The sequence below is a fragment of the Panthera pardus genome, unplaced genomic scaffold, assembly GCF_024362965.1.
Source record: "Panthera pardus isolate Hobbes unplaced genomic scaffold, ASM2436296v1 HiC_scaffold_23, whole genome shotgun sequence".
NCBI classification, from domain to species: domain Eukaryota; kingdom Metazoa; phylum Chordata; class Mammalia; order Carnivora; family Felidae; genus Panthera; species Panthera pardus.
In genome coordinates, this window is record NW_026526799.1 from 4,767,015 (window position 1) to 4,787,980 (window position 20,966).

General features: G+C 43.0%; 2 protein-coding genes across 7 annotated transcripts in view; one reads left to right on the plus strand and one right to left on the minus strand.

Moving 5' to 3' along the window:
* Positions 1 to 8,533, minus strand: part of SLC28A1 (solute carrier family 28 member 1) — a 233,135-nt gene extending 224,602 nt beyond the window's left edge. For all 3 annotated transcript variants that reach the window (XM_053888645.1, XM_053888646.1, XM_053888644.1), the window contains exon 1: positions 8,527 to 8,533. The gene's annotated coding sequence lies outside the window, so the exon portion shown is untranslated. The remainder of the gene's footprint in view (positions 1 to 8,526) is intronic.
* SEC11A (SEC11 homolog A, signal peptidase complex subunit) overlaps positions 1 to 16,519 on the plus strand; it is a 40,894-nt gene extending 24,375 nt beyond the window's left edge. Inside the window, exons 3-7 of one of the 4 annotated variants that reach the window (XM_019460350.2) lie at positions 2,780 to 2,929; positions 9,380 to 9,499; positions 10,016 to 10,053; positions 15,504 to 15,561; positions 15,995 to 16,519. In XM_019460350.2, the coding sequence (XP_019315895.1) occupies positions 2,780 to 2,929; positions 9,380 to 9,499; positions 10,016 to 10,053; positions 15,504 to 15,529 (334 nt within the window). In that variant the 3' untranslated portion in view covers positions 15,530 to 15,561; positions 15,995 to 16,519. Of the gene's footprint in view, positions 1 to 2,779; positions 2,930 to 9,379; positions 9,500 to 10,015; positions 10,054 to 10,226; positions 10,246 to 15,503; positions 15,562 to 15,994 lie in introns of those variants that run through there. The other 3 variants (XM_019460349.2, XM_019460352.2, XM_019460351.1) reach the window with 3 other exon arrangements.
* The last annotated feature ends 4,447 nt before the right edge of the window (positions 16,520 to 20,966 follow it).

The window sequence follows — 20,966 nt, forward strand, 5'->3', positions numbered from 1 at the left end:
CTCTCTTCTACTCTTTTAATTGTCTCCCCTGCTGTTGTTCTATTTCAGGCCCTCAGCATTTCCTGCCTGGGCTGTTGTAGTGACCTTTAAAAATATGCTTTTATAATCAGAGAAAGTTAATATATTTTCATTGTATGAAACATTGAAAACACAAAGAATCTAGATGAAGTGAAGTCACCCGTAGTTTGGGATATAATGAATATTACCATTTTAGTCTCTTTTTTCATGTATATTACTTCCTACATAATTGAAGTAATTCTGTATGTGCATCCTTTTCTTTATTTGTCCCCTTGTGATTCTCCCGTGTCCATATTTTTAATAACACTTTTAATGGTTGCCAAGTAATAGTTTGGACAACTGGTCTCCCAGTCTACCTTCTGGTCTTTTCTAGTTTACTCATTATTTCAGTAAATATTTGAATGTCCTGGGGCGCCTGGATCTCTCAGTTGGTTAGGCATCCGACTTCGGCTCAGGTTATGATCTCACCATTCGTGGGTTCAAGCCCTGCATCAGGCTCTGTGCTGACAGCTCAGAGCCTGCAGCCTGCTTCCGATTCTGTGTCTCCCTTTCTCTGACCCTCCCCCACTCACATTCTCTTTGTCTCTCTCTCAAAAATAAACATTAAAAAATTAATATTTAAATATCCTTTACTCTGTAGCTTCCGAAGTGATGTTTCTTTTTTTTTTTTTTTAATGTTTATTTATTTTTGAGACAGAGAGAGACAGAGCATGAGCAGGGAAGGGGCAGAGAGAGAGGGAGACACAGAATGTGAAGCAGGCTCCAGGCGCCGAGCTGTCAGCACAGAGCCCGACGCGGGGCTCGAACTCACGAACTGTGAGATCATGACCTGAGCTGAAGTCAGATGCTTAACCGACTGAGCCACCCAGGTGCCCCAGAAGTGACGTTTCTTAAATGCAGTATGATTATAATACTCCCTAAAATTCTAGAGTGGTTCAGAGGCAGTTTAGCACAGTGAGAGTAGATTCTGTTGGACTCCCTGTTCAGATCTCCTCTGTATAATTTTTTTGGTTGATAACTTTGTACCTTTCTTAGCCTCAATCTCCTTATCTATAAAGTTGGGGTAATAATAATATCTAAATCAGGGGCGCCTGGGTGGCCCCATCGGTTGAGCATCCAGCTTTGGCTCAGGTCATGATCTCACAGTTCGTGGGTTCAAGACCACATTGGGCTCTGTGCTGACAGCTCAGAGCCTGGAGCCTGCTTCAGATTCTGTGTCTCCCTCTCTCTTTGCCCCTCCCCCACTCATTCTCTCTCTCTCTCTCTCTCTCTGTCTCTCTCTCTCTCAAAAAAAATGTGTTAAAAAATTAATAAAAAATAATATCTACATCATAGAGTTGTTCTGAAGATTATTTAAAAGAAACAGAATAGCACTTTGTATACAGTAAATGCTCAATAAAAATGAACTATTAAACCATAGCAACTCAGCTTTATTCTGTTTTATTTATATAATTTTCAAGCAAGGTTTTATTTGAACAAAGGATGTCACTGATTTTAAAAAGCAATCAGTAAAACCTTGAAAACTACATGTCTAGAATACTTTCTCTAACGTTTTCACCAAACACCTGTCCTGTCTTCTGCCTGAACATCTGAAAAAGGGAACACTCATTGTCCCCTGAGGAACCTTAACAAAAGTGTTGAGAATAAACATGTCCTGGAAAATCCACGTACGTAGCGGTTCCCAGATTTTACTATACGTTGGAATCACCTGGGGTCTTTACAGAATACTGCTGCCTGCCTCCCATTCCCAAGGATTCTGCTTTATATTGGCCAGAGATATGACCTAGCATGTGGAATTTTTTTAAAAGTTCCCCAGGTGATTCTAATATGCAGCAAAGTTTGGGAACCACTGCTATATTCTCTTATGAGGTCCCAGAATCTCCATAAAGACATGTTTGGACTTTGTCATTATTCTTATATTAGATTTTAATCCTTATCTATTTTTCTCTTACTAAATCTATTGTTATGGGGCACTGGAGTTCGAGTTTCAGAAAATAATACTGATGGGCTATTTCTTCATAGCAAGAAAAGGTTCATTAATTAGTACAAATATCATAGGACCTTTGAAGAACTTGGTACAGGGTGGACCAGAGGAGAGGTGAGAAGACACTCTAGAAGTTTGTCTTCACTAATCACCATGGCATTGAATCCTTTACTCGTTTCTGAAATTCTTAGACAAAAATCCCTGCTCTTGTTCTTGGTTTTCTTTCTTGTGTCTCTTTTTAAAATAAGTAAGTGGAAAACAGAAGCATTATCTTTGTAGCTGACTGTTCTTTGACTTGATGGGCTGTTTTTCCTTCTAAATGGGTCGAAACCGTAAGGTCATCTTGGTCTATATCTTTATAAATGGCAGAAGATGACCCAGTTCTCATTTGAATATATTTTGAATAATGTTTAGCGTTTTCAGATGAGGTGGGAATAAGGGCAGTGTTTATAAAGTTCATTCTTTTATATTCCATTTGTCACTTGAAATTTTAAAAGGTTAAGGAATTAGTAACATTGCCCTTTTCAAGATTTAAGCTCCTTTGAATAGCAATGCTTGAAATGGATCTAGTTAGTAAAGGCTAAAAACTAAAGAAAGCTTTGTATAACTCATTAGTCCGTGGAAACCATATTTTGAGAGTATACATTGATGTTGATATATTTGTTAAGGTATCGAGTATATTCCAAGGGTGGTACTTTTGATTGTTTTGTTGAGTATCTAATTTTGAAAGTAATTTTAATCTCACATTTTCTTTTTACTAACTTCTTTTCCTCATAGTGGCAGCATGGAACCTGCATTTCATAGAGGAGATCTTCTCTTTTTAACAAACCGAGTTGAAGATCCCATCCGAGTGGGAGAAATTGTTGTTTTTAGGATAGAAGGAAGAGAGATTCCTATAGTTCATCGAGTCTTGAAGATTCATGAAAAGTATGTGCAAACTATATTTTCTCTGTTTTAAAATGTTTTCATGTTTTAGTGTTTTGAGTATTTAATTTTGATGGCCTGAAGATTAAGAAGTGTGGGGAGTCGCGTCAGGCTCTGGGCTGATGGCTCGGAGCCTGGAGCCTGTTTCCGATTCTGTGTCTCCCTCTCTCTCTGCCCCTCCCCCGCTCATGCTGTGTCTCTCTCTGTCCCAAAAATAAATAAAAAACGTTGAAAAAAAAAATTTAAAAAAAAAAAAAGAAGTGTGGGGAGCACCTAGGTACTTCTTCCAGTCCATTTTTATGAACACCTGAAGGTTTGGTAGACATTTGGAAAACTAAGTAGTTATTTATTAATTCATTTATCTCTCTGAAGTTTTTTCTGGAAGTTTTTCTTGGTTGCCTTTTACTTCACAATCAGATCCATAGCCCTGTATATCATCCCCCAGAGCACATGACATAACAGATGGTCCCAAATAGAATTTTCTTTTTTTTTTTTTTAATGTTTATTTTCGAGAGAGAGAGAGAGCACGCAAGCACAGGAGGGGCAGAGAGAGAGGACGACACAGAATCCGAAGCAGGCTCCAGACTCAGCTGTCAACACAGAGCCCGACGCAGGACTTGTACTCACAAACCGCGAGATCATGACCTGAGCCAAAGTCGGATGCTTAACCCACTGAGCCACCCAGGCACCCCCCCAAAATAGAATTTTCTAATGTAATTGATGAAGTAGCCCTCCTTAATCTTTTGAAAAAAAATCTTTAAGGCAATCTAATAGATATGTCAAACAAGAATAAATTTATCAACTTTTTCAAATTCCAAAGAAACTTTCTGAAATATAATTACTCTTTTAAACATAGACCCTTCTTGCATTTCAGAATTAGAATGGGGCGGGGCGGGGGGCACCTGGGTGGCTCATTCGGTTAAGCATTGACTTGAGCTCAGGTCATGATCTCACAGTTCGTGAGTTCAAGCCCCGCATCTGTGCTGACAGCTCCGAGCCTGGAGCCCGCTTCAGATTTTGTGTCTTCCTCTCTGTCTGACCCTCCCCCACCCTCACTCTGTCTCTCTCTCTCTCTCAAAAATAAACAAACATTAAATTTTTAAAAAAATTTTTTTAAAGATTTAGAATTAGAAAGGACGTATGTAAAACCTTTAGAATCACCTGGAGGTAGAGGTGGGGCATAACAATGAGCAAAAAACTTTACCTCTCTTGGTGGGCTTCTTTATCTGTAATATTAAGAGGTTTTGGAAGATGAATTACAAGATCTGTGAGTTCTGAGCCTGTGCTTCCCTGTCCAGCTCTGTATTCCTCACCCCCTCCCTTCTAAATCTATGGTACTTCTAGCTTAGGAATCATTCAGGAGGGAAGGAAAGAAAAAAATGAAGGAAAAAGTAGGTGTCCTGGAGGACAGAGGACAAGTAGAACGGTGAGCAGGTGATTTAGGCTCTTGGGAATGAGGGGGAGCCCTAAATAAATATTATGTTATTCTTACCCCACCCTCTAGGATAATTTTTTTCTCCCCTTAAAGAAGAAGGAGCTGTCAACTGTTGCTTTTCGACAATCCCCTAAACATTCTAGTTTAAGAGAATTCCTTCTTCACTGATGAAATAAAGATCTGACTGCTCTTTTTTTTCAAACTTCAGTCTATATTTTGAAAGATTATAATTTTAAAACAGCATTCTGCTATTGACTAGAAAGGAATGACTGAATTTTTTTAGAAATTTAGTTTGGGGGCACCTGGGTGGCTCAGTCACTTAAGCGTCCGACTTCGGCTCAGGTTGTGATCTCACTGCTCATGGGTTCAAGCCCGTGTCAGGTTCACGCTGATAGTGCAGAACCTGCTTGGGATTCTGTCTCTCTCTCTCTCTCTACTCCTCCCCCTCTTGCGTTTTCTCTCTCTCAAAATAAATTTTAAAAATTAAAAAAATAACTTTAGTGTGGAATTATGAAGGTTTATTCCGTACAGGTAGTGTTTTCCAGAGTCTCAGAGTTAATTTGCAGCGTTTGTTCTTAGCTTTGCCTTTTGTAAGCAAAGCAAAACCAACTGAACTTAGCAGAGAAAATCAAATTAAACTCAGGCCCTGCTTTGGGTAGAGCAAAAGTTGTCCATTTTCATATGCAGTCCCTCAAAATTGATTGAGTTTTTTATTTTAAACAGTTCATCTTGTTTTAGGACAGGTTCATGACAGATATTACATCAATTACAGTCCTTAAAATTTAAAAATAATTTTAACAAAATGCTGAATATTTTAAGGTTGGTGATTCATTTTGGATTCTGGAGATGCCTCCAAGTTGAAGTCCTGTTTAGATAACAGATCCAGCTAATATTCTGAAGCTTCCAATTTCCTTTTTTCTTTTGGGGAGACTAAAACACTGATTGTGATAATCATATAAATTTTTTTCTTAAATTTTTTTTTTTTTTTTTTTTTTTTTGAGAGAGAGACAGAGCAGGAGTGACAGAGGGGCAGAGAGAGAGAGGGAGACCAGAATCCAAGGCAGGCCGTAGGCTCTGAGCTGATGGCACAGAGCCCAACGTGGGGCTCAAACTCCCGAACTGGCAGATCATGACCTGAGCCACAGTTGGATGCTCAGCCGATTGAGCCACCTGGGCACCCTGATAATCATTTGATTTAATAGCGTTAATACTGTTATTAAATGTGGGACCAAATGACAACCAGAATGGATTGTTTGTGGTAAATGTGCCCTGAACCTTTTCAGCCTGATTTTTGTACTGTTACTCATTTCTTTCATCCCAACATTATTTTAAGAAATAAAATCCTGGGGCGCCTGGGTGTGGTTCAGTCGGTTAAGCGTCCGACTTCAGCTCAGGTCACGATCTCGCAGTCCGTGAGTTCGAGCCCCGCGTCGGGCTCTGGGCTGATGGCTCAGAGCCTGAAGCCTGCTTCCGATTCTGTGTCTCCCTCTCTCTCTGCCCCTCCCCGTTCATGCTCTGTCTCTCTCTGTCTCAAAAATAAATAAAAACGTTAAAAAAAAAAAAAAAGAAATAAAATCCTGAGCTTTGAGAACGATAGAGGTGGGAATTGTTCAGCCGACCTCTTTCTTTTATCTCATTCCTCCTTCTCCACCTGCTCCTTGTGTGCTGTGCCTTTGTAAATTTGTAAATATCATATAAAGCTCTTTTTTTTCATATATTGACTCTCCGTCTTGTGAACACTCTTATTACATGTATACACACGATCCTGTATACATTTAGGAAAGACAGCAAACAAAATCACCTGTAACCCTAGCACCCGGAGAAAATGTTAAATTTGGAGTCATCTTCTCTTTGTGTTATAAACACACATTTTCTCCCCCGTACAGCACTGGGATCTACTCTACTATCTTTTGTAACGTGATGATTTCATGAACATATGGTGGAATATACTGGTGTTACCCTGTATGCAAAGAATCCCTAAACTAAAAGACCAGCTGGCCAAGTGCCGCTTAATATGTTGGTATTGGGTCCATGAATTTGAATCTGTTCTTTGTGCCCTGCGTAGTCATTCCCTAGCCCTTCCTGTTCTTGGGATGACACTAACCACGTGCGCTGAGCTGTGTGACCGGGCAGTGGGAAAGCACACATAATCCAGTGCACCGCTGAGCTCAGGCAGAAGCTCTTGTAAAAAATGTTAAGAAACTTCCAGTATTTATAATAGAAGGTCGTTTGGAAAATAGTGTATTGCGAAAAGGTGGTCAGTGGTGGTCTTTAAAGACTCCGCCACCTCCCGCGTTGACTGTGATTACTGTGTTTTAATTAAGTAAAACGAGGGGAGTTCTCACGCCTCACTCCTGCACGAGAGCTAGGAGATACGCCTGCTGAGGCAAACGGTGCCACAGCTCTTCTTTGACTACTCCTCTGCCCCCCTACTCTTCTCTTGTTTTCCATTTTCTTCCAGGTTAAATGAGTCACAAAAGAGCTAGCTCGTAATGATGGTTGTGTTTCCATGTAAAGAGGTGACATTGCTTTTAATTATCATCAGTCGATTTAATTCTCTTGAACAGTTCCTCATGTTAGCCTGTTAGTTGCTCTGAATGCTTATGTTTTTCTCACATATAAATTCCCACTCTGTCTTATTTCTTAGCGTACTCTCATGCGCATTTATCGAGTGCAGCCTATTACAGAAGGTATAATTTGATGATGTTGAATACCGTGTGGTCAGGTGTTCGGAAGGAGAAATTTTTGCAGTTGGGACGACAGGCTTTGCTTTTTCTGTGCAGAGAGATTGTTTTGCACCCCTTTGGCTTCTGGGGTCTTTTTCTTATCTAGAAAGTGATTCAGTCCCCCGCCCCAGCATCACGGTATTATGCTGGTTGAATTCAGCCGCACACACACCGAGCTCCTCAGAGAGACAGCATGCTAACTATTCGGTCCCTGTGCTAGTGAGGGACAAGCCTACGCGACTGTGTCTCCGGTCAGTGTTTGGGCCCGTGAGCCGTGAGGTGCTGGAGTGAGTCTTGACGGCCAGTGGGTCAGGAGCCGGCCGCCACCACTCCCATCAGGTCGAAGGAGATCCCTGCTTTTCAGGACCCCTCCAGCAGTCCCTGCGGACGACACCTTGGACCCGGGAGCTCGGGTCTGTTTGTGTGTTTTGTTGGTAAGTTGGGTCTTTCAGAAGAGCCCGGATCTGCTGTGGCATCCCTTTCCTTTCCTGGGGAGCTTTCCCGTTCCGCCGTTCTCCTTTCCTCGAACTTGACTTTACTCCTCTGCCTCTGTGGGCTTGCTGCTGTTTTCGTGGTCGAGTGGACTCTTCCTTTGTGCGCTCCCGACTTTGACTCTTGCGACGGCCCCTCTCGGCACCTGCCTTCTTTCACTCTCCAGACTGTTTCAGACATTCTTTCGCTCACCGACTTGTCAGCTACACATTATTTTTTTTCTCTGTATATATTTGCATTTTTTCTAACCAGAATCTCATTTTTAGCATGTCTGTTTGCACTTAACTAGTTTTGGTGTTTTGCAGCACCTTCCAATTTAGTTTCATCTGCACATTTAGTGTCTAGTAAGCTAGTTTTTGGCTTAGCATCTAAGTGGCTATCAGTCAATAGGAGGCTGAGGCTAATTTTCTTCTTTCTAATACAGTAGTTAACCCAAACTCACTTGAATTAATTTTAAGATAGTCTTTATCAAACTGTGAAATGTACTTTGCTTTCAATTAAATTTTAAAATTATTGGCAATCTCCTGTTCTTTAGCAGAATTAAACTAATAATTCCCTGATCAAGTAAAATGCTTTTCCTATAAACCCTGACATGTAAGAGCAATGTATGTTTGTTGGAGAAAGAAATAGAAGAAAAAGGTAAGCTAAAGAAAGCCATAGATGGCCACTGCTTTTACCTTGGGTATATCACTTCAGATCTCTTTTATATCGTTTTTTTTTTTTTTCTTTTGTTTTATTTTTTAAATGTGGAGCATTTCTGGGGCGCCTGGCTGGCTCAGTCAGTGAATCCAAGGGTCGTGAATCCAAGCCCCACGTTGAGTGTGGAGCCTACTTAAAACTAAAATTAAAATTAATTAATTAATTACGGAGACTGTCTAATGTGCACAGAAGTATACAACACTGTATAATGAACTCCCATGTACCTGTCAGCCAGTCCCAGTAATTACTAATCTGTGGTCGGTTCGGCCCCACCTACACTACCTCTTCCTGTGTCCTGCCTGTGTGACTTAAATCAGATCCTAGTGTCATGTCGTGTCATATGTATATATTTTAGCAAGTGTCTATAAAGCATAAGCAATGAGCTTTTAAAAAACGTAACTACAGTCAGCATGGTTATACCCCAAGAAGGAACAACTGTATGTTTGCATCATTATGTGTCCAGTCTTTGTTCAGATTCCCAATTGTGTCATAACTTTTTTTTTTTTAGCAGTTTGTTTGACTTTTTGATTCAAGTAAGGTCCTTGGTTGCAGTTGGCTTATATGATATGGCTTTATAGTCTCTTACATTTAACCTGTAAATTCTTTCTCCTGCTTCCTTTGTCCCTCACAGCTTGTTGAAGAAAGTCGGTTATTCTGTAGTTTCCCCTACTGGTTACTGCCGATTATGTCCCGTGAGGTAGTTTAATGTGTTCCTTTGCTCTTTGTGTTTACAGAAAATTGGTGGCTTGTGTTTGTTTTAATATTTTTATGAGACTATACTGTCGATGCTATTACGTAATCTTTTCTTCATGTAATAAAATTTGTATGGTCTTCCAGTGTCATTAACTGTCCTTCTATAACGTCGTTCTCAATGCTTGCTTATTTCCACTCCTGAATGTTAGACTTTAACCTGTTTCCAGTTTTTCCCTCTCATAAACACAGCTGTGAACATCCTTTTAGCTACATAGGTAATTATTTTGATATTAGGCACGATGGTCAAATACCACAGCTCCATTGGAGTTTTAGTTAACAAAAGCAGATTTGGTGCTTGCAAATGGCGTGAAGGTATTTGGTAATTTGGGTCTCCCGTACTCTTTTAAGGCAAAATGGACATATCAAGTTTTTGACCAAAGGAGATAATAATGCGGTTGATGACCGAGGCCTCTATAAACAAGGACAACACTGGCTGGAGAAGAAGGATGTCGTGGGGAGAGCAAGGGGGTGAGTACAGGGGGAGGCGTTTATTGAGATACCCGTGTCACATGAGACGCGGCCCTCTTTCCAGTCGTCTGATCGCACACAATTGAGTATAATGTTTTGACGCTGGTTCTACCAAATCACCCTGTGTCCTTTGAAAAAGTATTCTTAGAATACATCTAAAACTTGAGGTACGTTGCTCCAGAGGGGAGGAAATGGGGTCCAGTGAAAGAATATTAGTGAGGAGATGATGATTGGGGTGACAGTTTTAAAAATTCATCTTTTATTTAATTTGTTCAAGAAACATTACTGGACAGCTTCCATGTACTCTGATGTCTACACTGTCTAGTCTCTGGGGGTCCAGAGCAGTGTTCATCCTGCTTCATGAAACGTATTTCTTGAGTAGTTTCTTAAGTCAGCAACTTAAAGTATCCATCTAGATTAATTTTGTCATGTTTATTTCGTGCTGTTTTATTTCCAGTCTTAAAACCATTGAGGTCAACTGAAATTAAAAAGTTATATGAAGCCTGTTTATTTCAGATTTTATCAGGAGAACAGATCAGTGGAGGACAGGAATTGTAAGTTGTTGATGTGAGGACATACGGAATTGTTACTACCCTCATGTTATTAATAGTATTAACGAGAACTCACATTTACCAGGGCTTACTGTGTGCCAGAGACTCATTCTAAAATCTTTACAAGTATTACCTCATTTTAACCTCAGAACAACCCTAATATTTCCATTCTACAGATGAGGAAACACAGACAAGTTAGGCTGCTTATCCAAGGCCACGCTGACGATGGGAGGCGTCTGGCCGACTCTGGAACCCACCCTCTGGACCATCCCACCAAAAGTCCGGGCGTAATGCTTCTGAAGTGGATAGCTGCCGGTTCTCACTATTTAGATGCCCCGTGGGGCTCTGACCCCTGTCAGAACGTGCCCTCCTTATGTAGACACTGGGTTCACAGTGATTCCGCTGGAGATCAGCCACCACACTGAGGAGTTCCCTTCCCACAGAGAGTGCAGCGTGAGAGAGCCGCCTCAGCTGTAGCATGAGAGGCGTCGGTTTGGGGCCAGAGAGATTGGAGCAGCACAAGCACTGGTGTGTTTTGTCTCTCGTAAAGCTGTTTGTGTGCGTGCCTCCAGTTCGAGGGAACTCCTTTTCCTATGTTGGAGCTAAGTATGCCTTTTTTTAGAAAAGATTTTATTTACTTTTAAGTAATCTCTACACCCGGGGCGCCTGGGTGGCTCCGTCGGTGAAGCGGCTGACTTCGGCTCGGGTCACGATCTCACGGTTCGTGGGTTCGAGCCCTGCGTCGGGCTCTGTGCTGACGGCTCGGAGCCTGGAGCCCGCTTCGGATTCTGTGTCTCCCTCTCTCTTTCTCTGCCCCTCCCTCACTCACACTCTCTCTCTCTCTCTCTCTCTCTCAAAAAATAAACATTTTAAAAAATGCTTGAATTAATCTCTACACCAACATAGGGCTTGAACTCACAACTCTGAGATCAAGAATCGCCTGCTTCACCGACTGAACCAATCAGGTACCCCTAAACATGCTTAAAGTATGTCTTTCTGAAGAATTTTTTAAAAATCTTTATCTATATACAGTGTTATTTCTAAAATCCCAACATTGAGGGGCACCTGGCTAGCTCAGAGATTACTTAAAAGAGATTAAAGAGATTACTTAAAAAGTAACATCTTTTTTTAATTTTACTTATTTATTTTTTAAGTAGGCTCTGTGCTCAGCATGAGCCCAACACAAGGCTTGAACTCGTGACACTGAACTCGTGACACTGAAATCCAGAGCCAGACGCTCAACTGACTGAGCCACCCAGGCACCCCCCAAAAAATACAATCTTTAAAAAAATAAAATAAAATCCCAACATTGAAAATACAGACCTTTTTGTAGCTTTTAATTAAGAAAAGGAATAGCCTGGCAATTTCTGAACTAAATAACTTTCCATCAAGTATAAACATCTGGGAGACAGCAGGCGCACAGACCCTTAGCTGTACAGATTTACTTGGCGTTGATTATACTGACACTTACCTTGACACAGTGGGCAGAGCACCACCTTTTGTGGAAGTTTGTTTATAAAACACTAAACTGATCATTCAAAGTCAGACTGTACCCAAACCTTGAGGATAACTTTTTTTCAGGTCAGTCAGTGACTGGTACAAATGTCTTTGTGCAATAAAAAAAAAAAAAAAAAAAAAAAAAAAATTTTCAAATAGTTGCCCACTAAAAATTTGTACGCTGAGGCCTAAGGCCCTAAATAAAAAGGTAAAACACTTTTATTGAGATAGAATTCACATATATTAGAAAATAAAGTTCACCCCGTAGAAGTGCGCAGTTCGGTGGGTTTTATTATATCCACAAAGTTACACAGCCGTCACCACTGTCTAATCTCAGAGCACGGCCACACTCCCAAAAGAAAACTCCATACTCCTCGGCAGCCAGTCCCCTGTCCCCTTTCCCCGCAGCCCCTGGCAACCGCTAATCTACTTTGTGTCTCAATGCATCGCCTGTTCTGAATGTTTTATATAAACCGAATCTTACAATATGTGGTCTTCGTTTATGTCTGGCTTCTTTCACCTAGCAGAATGTTTTCAAGCCTTATTCATGTTATAACATGTAATAAAGACAACCCGTAGAAAGTGAAACTAATACTGAACCAACCAAGTATCTAGTAGGAGTGATTTCTGTCTAAATTCAGGATGTTGAAAGACACAAGAGGACCTTAGCCATAAGAGTAGAGAAAGACAAAAGACAGGCAGAAGCTGAGCAGTGGGATGTAGTGACAATGAAGAGAGACATACACAGAAAGGAGCAGAGTGATTTAGCGCTCTGTTCACTAAAGTCAGTTTTAAGGACGAGGCTTTTCAAGTGTACTTTTTCCTTAACTCGAAACATCATTCTGGGGTAGAGACAATGACCCTTTTAAAGTCAGCTCCCAGATAGAGGCCTCCCTTTTGACAGCTGACAAAATCATTTTCTCCCGAGTGTGAGCAGCCGGTCTGTCCCTCCCCAGCACCTCTGCTCCCAAGAACCCCAGGGGCATGTGTTATCCGTCCCTTGCCTCCTGGTTGTTAACCTGGCACCAGCACCTCTTGGAGGTGGCTTTCTGGGTGGCACTTGTCTCACTTCTTTTAAACCTTCTTCTGCTTATTATCAACTCCGCTTTAGCAGAGTTTCTCCGAGCAGAGTAGGGAAACGTGCGCCTGATGTGAATTTAAGACGACCGATAATGGTAGCCTTGTGCACTTGATTTGCACCTTTGGTGCCTCTGTCCGTGGAGGGAACCAGTGAGACAGAGAATTAAATCTCTTGTTTGACTTCGGGCTGCCTGACATATTATTTGCTTCCATTGCTCCTAAAGTCCAAGTTGCTGCCGTTTCACTTGTGTCGGGGCAAGGAAAAAACCAGCCTTAGGGGGGCAAGACACTTCCACGGGTAACCCATAAGCAGGCTGTATGATCACTGGGAGCCGAAGGCTCTTGGAGCATGGATAATGCGTGGAGGGAACAGCAAAAGTCTTGTCTGTGAGAATGGCTGCGGATTAATCATCAGACCAGAATAAGCAGCCTGGCCCTGGTTTAGTGGAAATCACAGGTGCTTTTATCGCATTTAGTCTGCATTTGACTGTGAGGCATCTGTCTTTACATCCTTTTTTTTTGTAAGCTTATTTATTTATTCTGAGAGATACAGAGACAGTGTGCGTGGAGGAGGGGCAGAGAGAGAGGGAGAGCGAGAATCCCAACCAGGTTTCGTGCTGCCAGCATAGAGCCCAACATGGGGCCCAAGCTCAGGAAAACATGAGATCGTGGCCTGAGCCGAAACCAAGTCAGATGCTTAACCGACTGAGCCACTAGGCACCCCTGTCTTCACATTCTTAAATTAGATGATTCACCCCACAGAAAGCTATTGCTTCTATGAAGATGCTATAAATGAGACAATAACAGTTAAAACATTAAAAAGAAAAAATACGTATTAAAACTATAGAAAACCTGAATCTACCCTCCTGGAACTTAGCTCTGCCACCCTGGAGGGACTGTGAATGTTCAGCTCTTAGAGGTCCCAGGGGTTGAAACTAAAGCCTGGGCCCTAGGAGGGGTATTATTTGCCTCCACATGCCAGGTCCAGGCACCTCACTAGCTAGAACTGAGTCTCTGCTACCCGAGAGTGCAGAAGCACTATCTGGGCCCCACCCTCCATAGATGCTCTGACTCCACAAATCTGGGGAAGATCCGCCACGTTTTAACAGGCTATCCACGTGTTTCTGACAAAGGAGGCCTAGGTTTTAGGAAACACCAACTTATGGAGTGAGAGTTTGGGAATGGGGAGAGAGAGGGATGGGTCTGGTAATGCTGCCAGGACGGGGTGAGGACCGGAGACAGGAAGTAAGAGGAGTTCTTCAAAGGAAGTGAAGTGCACCAAAGACAAAACTTCTGCTTTTCAAGCTTGCCTTAAGGCTTCGATAGGGAGGGGTGATGTCAGAGGTCGTTGCCCATTGTGCACCTTTGGCATGGCGCACAGCCCTGAATAGTAGAAGCATCTGGGCTGTTTTAAAGTACGCAAAGTTCAGTCTCCACCTCAGTCCAGCCTCCCTTCTCTAGGACAGGCTCTGGGTCAGTATCATGGAGCCCACCCTGGAGTAAAAGTGGAGGCGGTAAAACAGGAGGAGAAAGAAGAAAGTTGTTCATTTGCTAAGTGCCATCTCCTTCCACGTTGACGGCCCCTGCTGACCTTTTCTTTCCCCCCTGAATTCTTAGGAAGTTGAGTATTTTGCATCGAGGGGAGAAGTGGAGTCCTGGAGCAAATGAGGTCTCCAAGGGAAAGGGGAAAAAAGAGGCCTGGACATGCAAACATTCAGTCAGGCAGTTATTTGCTAGATGCCTACGACCGGTGCAAGGTGTTATGTTTGGCCTTGAGGATACACTGGGGAGCAAGACTGGCATCGTTTTTGCGCTTACAGAGCTTAGAGTCTCGTAGGAGAGACAGACGCTACACAGCTAGTTGTGCAGCTAGTTTCATAATAAAAAAAAAAAACTGGGGGGCTCAGTCTGTTAAGCGTTCGACTCTTGATGTCAGCTCAGATCACGATCACGTGGTTCATGGGTTCGAGCCCCATGTTGGGCTCAGCGCTGACAGTGCAGAGCCTGCTTGGGATTCTCTCTCACTCTGCCCGCCCCCCAAATAAATAAATAAACTTTAAAAATATTGTGGTAAAGACTTCAAAGGAAATATATCAGGTCTATGAGGTTATTTAACAGTGGTTTTACCTAGTTTTCAGGGGATAAACTTTAGGGGCGAGGGGAAAGAAAGACTAGTGAAAAAACACCAAAGGGATAGCAGCCAAGAGGTAGGTAGAGAAATAGATTTGTGGTGTGTTAGAGAAACCACGGAGGAAGGGGTTTCAGGGAAAGTTTGTGGTCCTCAAAGTCCGCTTCTGCAGACATGTGAAGGAAGATGGTTGGTGAGACTGGTCTGCTGCATATGGTGATTTGAACTGTTCTGGAAAAAGGTTCAGGATTAAGAGAGCCAGAGTACAGGTGGCGAACAAGTGAGAGGGTGCTGAAATCTTCAGTACTGTAATGGAGCTCTTTCGCTCTCTTTTTGGACATTTAATATGAAGTACCTTATAACAATCTGGCTGTGTTTGCCTTGTCTCCCCAGAGATATTGACCACTCCCTGAAGGTTATGACCACAAACCCAGCCCCTAGCACTGAGTCCGCATGTGGCCTGAGAGCCACCATGTAGAGGCCTGAGACCTTAGATCTGGTTCTGGTTCTTGGCCACAGAAGCCATGGACCTCAGGCACGAGCATCTGTTTCCTCATCTATAAAATGGTGATATTCCTAACTTCCCTGTCACATGAGTTGTTGAAAGGATCTTCTAGGACAGTCTGTGCGAATGGACTTTGTGAACTGAAAAATTAGTTTTCTGTGGAAGATAATTGAGAATATTTGGTTAATGAGAATGGCTGCTTGGGGAGTTCTGTGATGATCAGTTTTTTGTTTGTTTGTTTAGATTTGTTCCTTATATTGGGATTGTGACGATCCTCATGAATGACTACCCTAAATTTAAGGTAAGAGCCTACACTGTTTGTTTCATTAAAAATGGGATTTTTGGGGGCTCCTGGGTGGCTCAGTTGGTTGAGCGTCTGACTCCTGATTTCGGCTCAGCTCATGATCCCAGAGTAGCGGGATCGAGCCCCGCGTTGGGCTCTGTGCTGAGCATAGAGCCTACTTGAGATTTTCTCTGTCTCTGTCCCTCTGCCCCTCTCCCCAGTCACACTCTCTCTCTTTTTCGCTCTCTAATAAAAAAAAATATATATATATATATATATATATATATATGATCTTTTGCTTAATTTTGGAAAACTGTTAAATGGATTACCAGCTAGTTGGATCATTTAGTAATTTATCACGGCCACAAAGACCCGCTTATTCATGAACTCCGAGGACCTGTAAACTTTTAAAAGCTTCCCTGACTTGTGATGTTCTGTGTTTATTTTCCAGTATGCGGTACTCTTTTTGCTGGGTTTATTTGTGCTGGTCCATCGTGAGTAAGAAGTCTGCCTTGCTGTTCCCGGAAGATGCCGTACTTTTCGTTACTGAATGTTCAGAGTAGATACTGATCTGTGATTGGTGGAGTGGAGAATGCTCATGTCGGCGCTTCTTGGTAGCAATGGTTTGCATTAGCTTCTGTTTCCACGCCAGGGTATGTGTGGGCGGGTGCACGGGCACCATGGCGCGCTCTCGAGGGGACTCTCAATCACAGGATTTCATATGTTGTCATTGTCACACTTTCACATTTTTGTACATCAGTGAATTTTTTATATTAAAAGGTTGAGCCAAAGCCCCCAGTGTTTGTATTTTGAAGCCAAGCTTCACTTCTAAAGTGCCTACAGAGTTCTGTAAATTCATGCAGCTCTGCACGAGTCTGAACCCGTCATTCCTCCCTATGAGGTGGGAATGGCGTAGACTGAGGTGGTCGTAAGTCTTAACTTTTCAAATTTTAAATAAAAGACTTTGCATATCGAACCCCTTATCCCTGACTTGTGTTTGTCGGGAAAGCTTTGCCTTCCTCTGCCGGTTCTTAGCACCCTTGGGGAGATACAGACTTTGATGTGAACAGTCCTTCAGCTAAGAAGGTTGTCCTGATACCAACAACTGTTTCTTGTTTGTGCGTGTGTTTTGTTTTTGTTTTTGTGGAGCAGCAATGCCCGTTGACATTCGTAGGAAATCTCTTAGCCATGAAATTGATTCTTCACTGGGGTGTGACCCAGATGGGTAGAGGCGCGGTTTGTGTTGCTGGAAGGTTCAGAAAACCCTCACTGTGCTGTAAAGGCTCCTGCCCTTTTCTTCACTTGAGACTCTCAGCCCTTTCTACACGGTGGCAGTGTGTTTTCGGCATCTGGAGGAAGCCAGAGGAAGGTGCTGGAGGCCAGGCATGCTCCTTGCTTTTTAAAAACTACTTTGCCTGAACCTGTTCTCTTAAGTGCCTGGCTTCGCTTTTCTCTGATGCAGACTTCATTCAGGAAGGCAGGGTTTTAAAGCGGTGAATGCCAGGCCCGGTTGTGTTTTTCTTCTTCTAATATGGAGGCAGTTTGGGAAATGGTAGCGTAGGGTAAGCCAGTGTGTTTTTAAGTACAAAGTACTCTTGATTCTTTTTGTTCTCTCCTTGTATTAATGTGAAACCTGAAAGTAAGCAAATTTTCTGTGTGGGGCTAAATGAGCAGGTTCCATTATTTGCTCAGCTGAAGTAGGAATCAGTCCACACTTTAATGCTGATGGAATTATCATTAAAAAACAGAGACAGTTTAAAAATAAGAACAGTTAATCTTCTGAAGCTCTCCCGTATAGGGAGTAGTGCCATCCTAAGTCCATTAACTAGGTTTTAGCCTTGAGACTTTGGATGTGGGCTCTTAATGATCTCAGCCGAGTATGAAACTTGGCAAATCCCTGCTAACAAGTGCTTCTTTGAATCTGCCCGTGAGGCTTATATTGTACTTAGGTTTTCTCCTGCGCCACGAGAACGTGGCAGCAGTCTCCTGTGTGCAGAATGGTAGAAAATTGCCATTCACTCCATTTCTTCCCTCCTGATCACCCGCAGAGGACGGGGGTTAACTGCTTGGCCTGATTGCCCAGGCTCTGTTTCTGTAGCGTCCTCTGGGGGACTGCCCTGGAGAAGCAGTGTGCTTCGCTGCCCCTGGGGTGCCTTGTGATCCTAGCCTGCCTGAGTGTAAGCATCCTCGTACTTGTATCCTCAGCTGTCCAGATATCTTCTCCGGACACGCTTACGCAGTTAAGACAGTAATATTTCCCTCATTTGCATATTTTCACACCCAGTTTTGTTTTTGCTCCTGTGCTAGATGCTCTTGTTGGAGGCAACAGCTGAATTTGTCTGCGAAGCAATCAAATCATTCAGGAATATTTGAATTACTCTACCAGCCAAAAATAAAGATTATTCTGGGAGAGAGGTTTTATGTTATCCGTTTGTATGTTGTCTAGTTTAGTGCTAACACCTAAGACTGACTTAAAGCTGGGCAATTGTATTATTAGTCAGCATAATGTGTTCTAAAAGCTCTTCGAGAATGGCTGACACACCAGAGATGTCCATTTTGGTGTTTTATGGAATTGTAAGCTCTTTGAGATTTGGCTAGGCTAGCGGGCAGTTCGGAGGGCTTGCCCGTTGTGAGTGTTGGGGATCCAAGAGCCATCAAGATCAGTAAAACTTCAAGTGAGAATTTGATCTTGGGGTTGCCTCTCGGCTGTGACTCACCCAACTGTCACCAGCCCAGCGAGGAATTCTCTACAAGTTATTCCCAAATACCTGTCCTCACTTCTGGCCCATGTCTCTTTGTTCCCTCTGGATGCTTCCACTTGATTGTCCCCTCTTTAAACTTAAGCTCACAGCCATTCCTGCAAACTCCCCCTCCAGATTTCACCTTTTCTTCGCAGGAGTGGTCACATAGATTTTTCATTTTCCCACCATACTTATTAGTCACTTACAAGCCCTACATTTACCCCTGTCATTCCACTTCTCAATGCCATCACCTGAATCCAGAAACACAGTCAGTGGTTCCCTTTGCCTGGTGACTGTATGTCTCAGTTTCCCTGCCACATGCCAGTCTGTGCCTGTTCAAGATCATTTCCGCTTGCTAATTAATTTTAGTGCCCTGTTTAAAAAGCGTCTCTTTTTGGACCATAAATGATGTGTAAGTTTGTGGACATGGCTGCAAGTTCCCCCATCAAATTGCAGGCTCCTCTAATACAGGGGCGCTGTTTTATAGACGCTGTACTGTGCTACTAGTAACATCTAGTAGCTTGTTCTAAATGTTCAGCGTAACCATGCATTGGAGCCAGAGGCGGTAACTTAGGGCAGCATTATTGTTGAGCTGTTATTCTGGGGCAGAGCATATGAATCATTAAAGTGATTTGCACTTTCCTGTTATTTAGTAAGTACATTATCTTGTTCTTGCCAGATTTGAATCTGAAAACTTTCTCTCCCCGTGGTTCCATTTAAACAACATGTTCTCTTTCTAGAATTTTTTATGTTAATCCTGTTTTCTTCCCTTTTGTGTTCGTCCTTGGACTCTTCCTGCATTTTCTTTCTCGGTGGGAGAAGCATTGGTGTTTGTCACCTTTCTTAAGGAGTCCGAGGCTTCTCAGAGAGCCTAGGCTGAGAATAAGGGCTCTGTGACCTTTAAGTGCATATTTTGGTCATTTGCTCTCGTGTGTTACCAAGTCCATACAACCTCTAAGGACAGTGTGTAGGGCTATCTCAGCATCTGAGGGCACCCTTCTTATGACATTTATCGCTGTTGAGCTTCTGGAATGATCCAGCTGATTCTAGCCAGTTAAATGGATTGTCCACCTTCCTCAAGATGCTCCTGTCTGTCAGGACGGCCTATTCAGACTATTTTCTGGCAAAGTATATCTTTGTTAGCATTCTCCCTTACTAGAACTATAAGTAATATCAGATAGACTTTTAGAAATAAACAACAAATATGAGCCTTAACACACAAGTGTTGAGTCTGGGCATAGAAGGAATTCTCTGTAACTAAGAAATGTTCATTAAAGACTAGAATATGCAGGAATTATTAAAAAAAAAAAAATAGTGAAGGGGGTGCCTGGATGGCTCGGTCGGTTAGGCGTCCGTCTTCGGCTCAGGTCGTGATCTCACAGTTCGTGGGTTCGAGCCCCGCATCCAGCTCTGTGCTAACAGCCTTCTTCGGCTTCTGTGTCTCCCTGCTTTGGATTCTGTGTCTCCCTCTCTCTCTGTCCCTCCTCTGCTGGCACTCTGTCTCACTCTGTCTCTCTGTCTCTCTCTCTCAAATAAACACTAAAAAAAAATTTTTTTTAATGGTGAAGACATTGCCTTCCGAGTGTCATATAGGATTTTTTCTCAGCTCTTCTACCCTTGACGTTGGTCTCAGTGGATAGACATCTAGCCTTTGCTTATGCTGGTCGCTCCGCCTGGAGCGCCTGCTCACTTCTCCACCTGCTAACAGCTCTTGCACTCGGCAGACACTTACTGAGCATCTAGTCTGTGCCAGATCTGGTCCTGCCCCTGGGGGTACAAGTTGAGTAAAGCAGGGAACTGCTAGGAACTCCGTGCCTTAACCGGAGCCACATGTGAACACTTTTCCCACAGGGCGCCCGTAAGTGGGGTCACAGACGCGGAGGGAGCTCAGGGGAGGAGTGTGTTTCATTCTCCGCTAGTGCTTCTTGCTCGGTGCCGTCAGGACTTGGTTTGAGCCCTCTTTTTTCCTTTTCTTTGTTTCTTGTTTTCCCAGCCCGCCCCTCCCCGTTGTCCACGTCCTCCTAGACAGCGCGCTCCGAGTGGTGGGTCATGTGTGTGTCCCACATCCCGACGGGTTCCTGAGGGGCGTGGAGACAAGGCCAGCCTCTGGCTCATCCTTGTGTACCCTCTCCTCCCTGTCACGGTGCTTTGCACGTTTTAGATTTATTGATCGATCAATAAATTGTTCCAGAAGGATTTGTTCCAGGAAGGGCTTGGAACAGCTTATCAAGATACGCGTGGTACCTACCATGGGATTAGATATAACATAACTGAAGAGTCCAGGGTGGGACCAAGTGTGGGAGAGGAAAGGATGAAATGGGAGGTGGGTTAGTGCTCACAAGACACGTCAGACATTCCGCCGTCCGCCGGAGGAGAGCCGTAGACTTGGTTCGCAACTCCTTCCGGCAACACCGGCTGTAGAACGGTGTCCCTTAACCTTTTAAAACTCATGGCCTCTTTTAAGAAACATAAAATCTCTTCCCTCTTCTCCATTCTGGCCAACTCCCCCTCAGGTCTGTTATATGCAACCTCCATCCTCTCCAGCAAAGAATCTTTTCTCTTGCTTTTTCTCGTTTTTGTTGTAAAAACAAGACTGACTTCCTTCTCATATGCTGTTACATTATATTGAATATGACTCTCATATACAGTTACATTATATTGAATATGTATACATATCATATG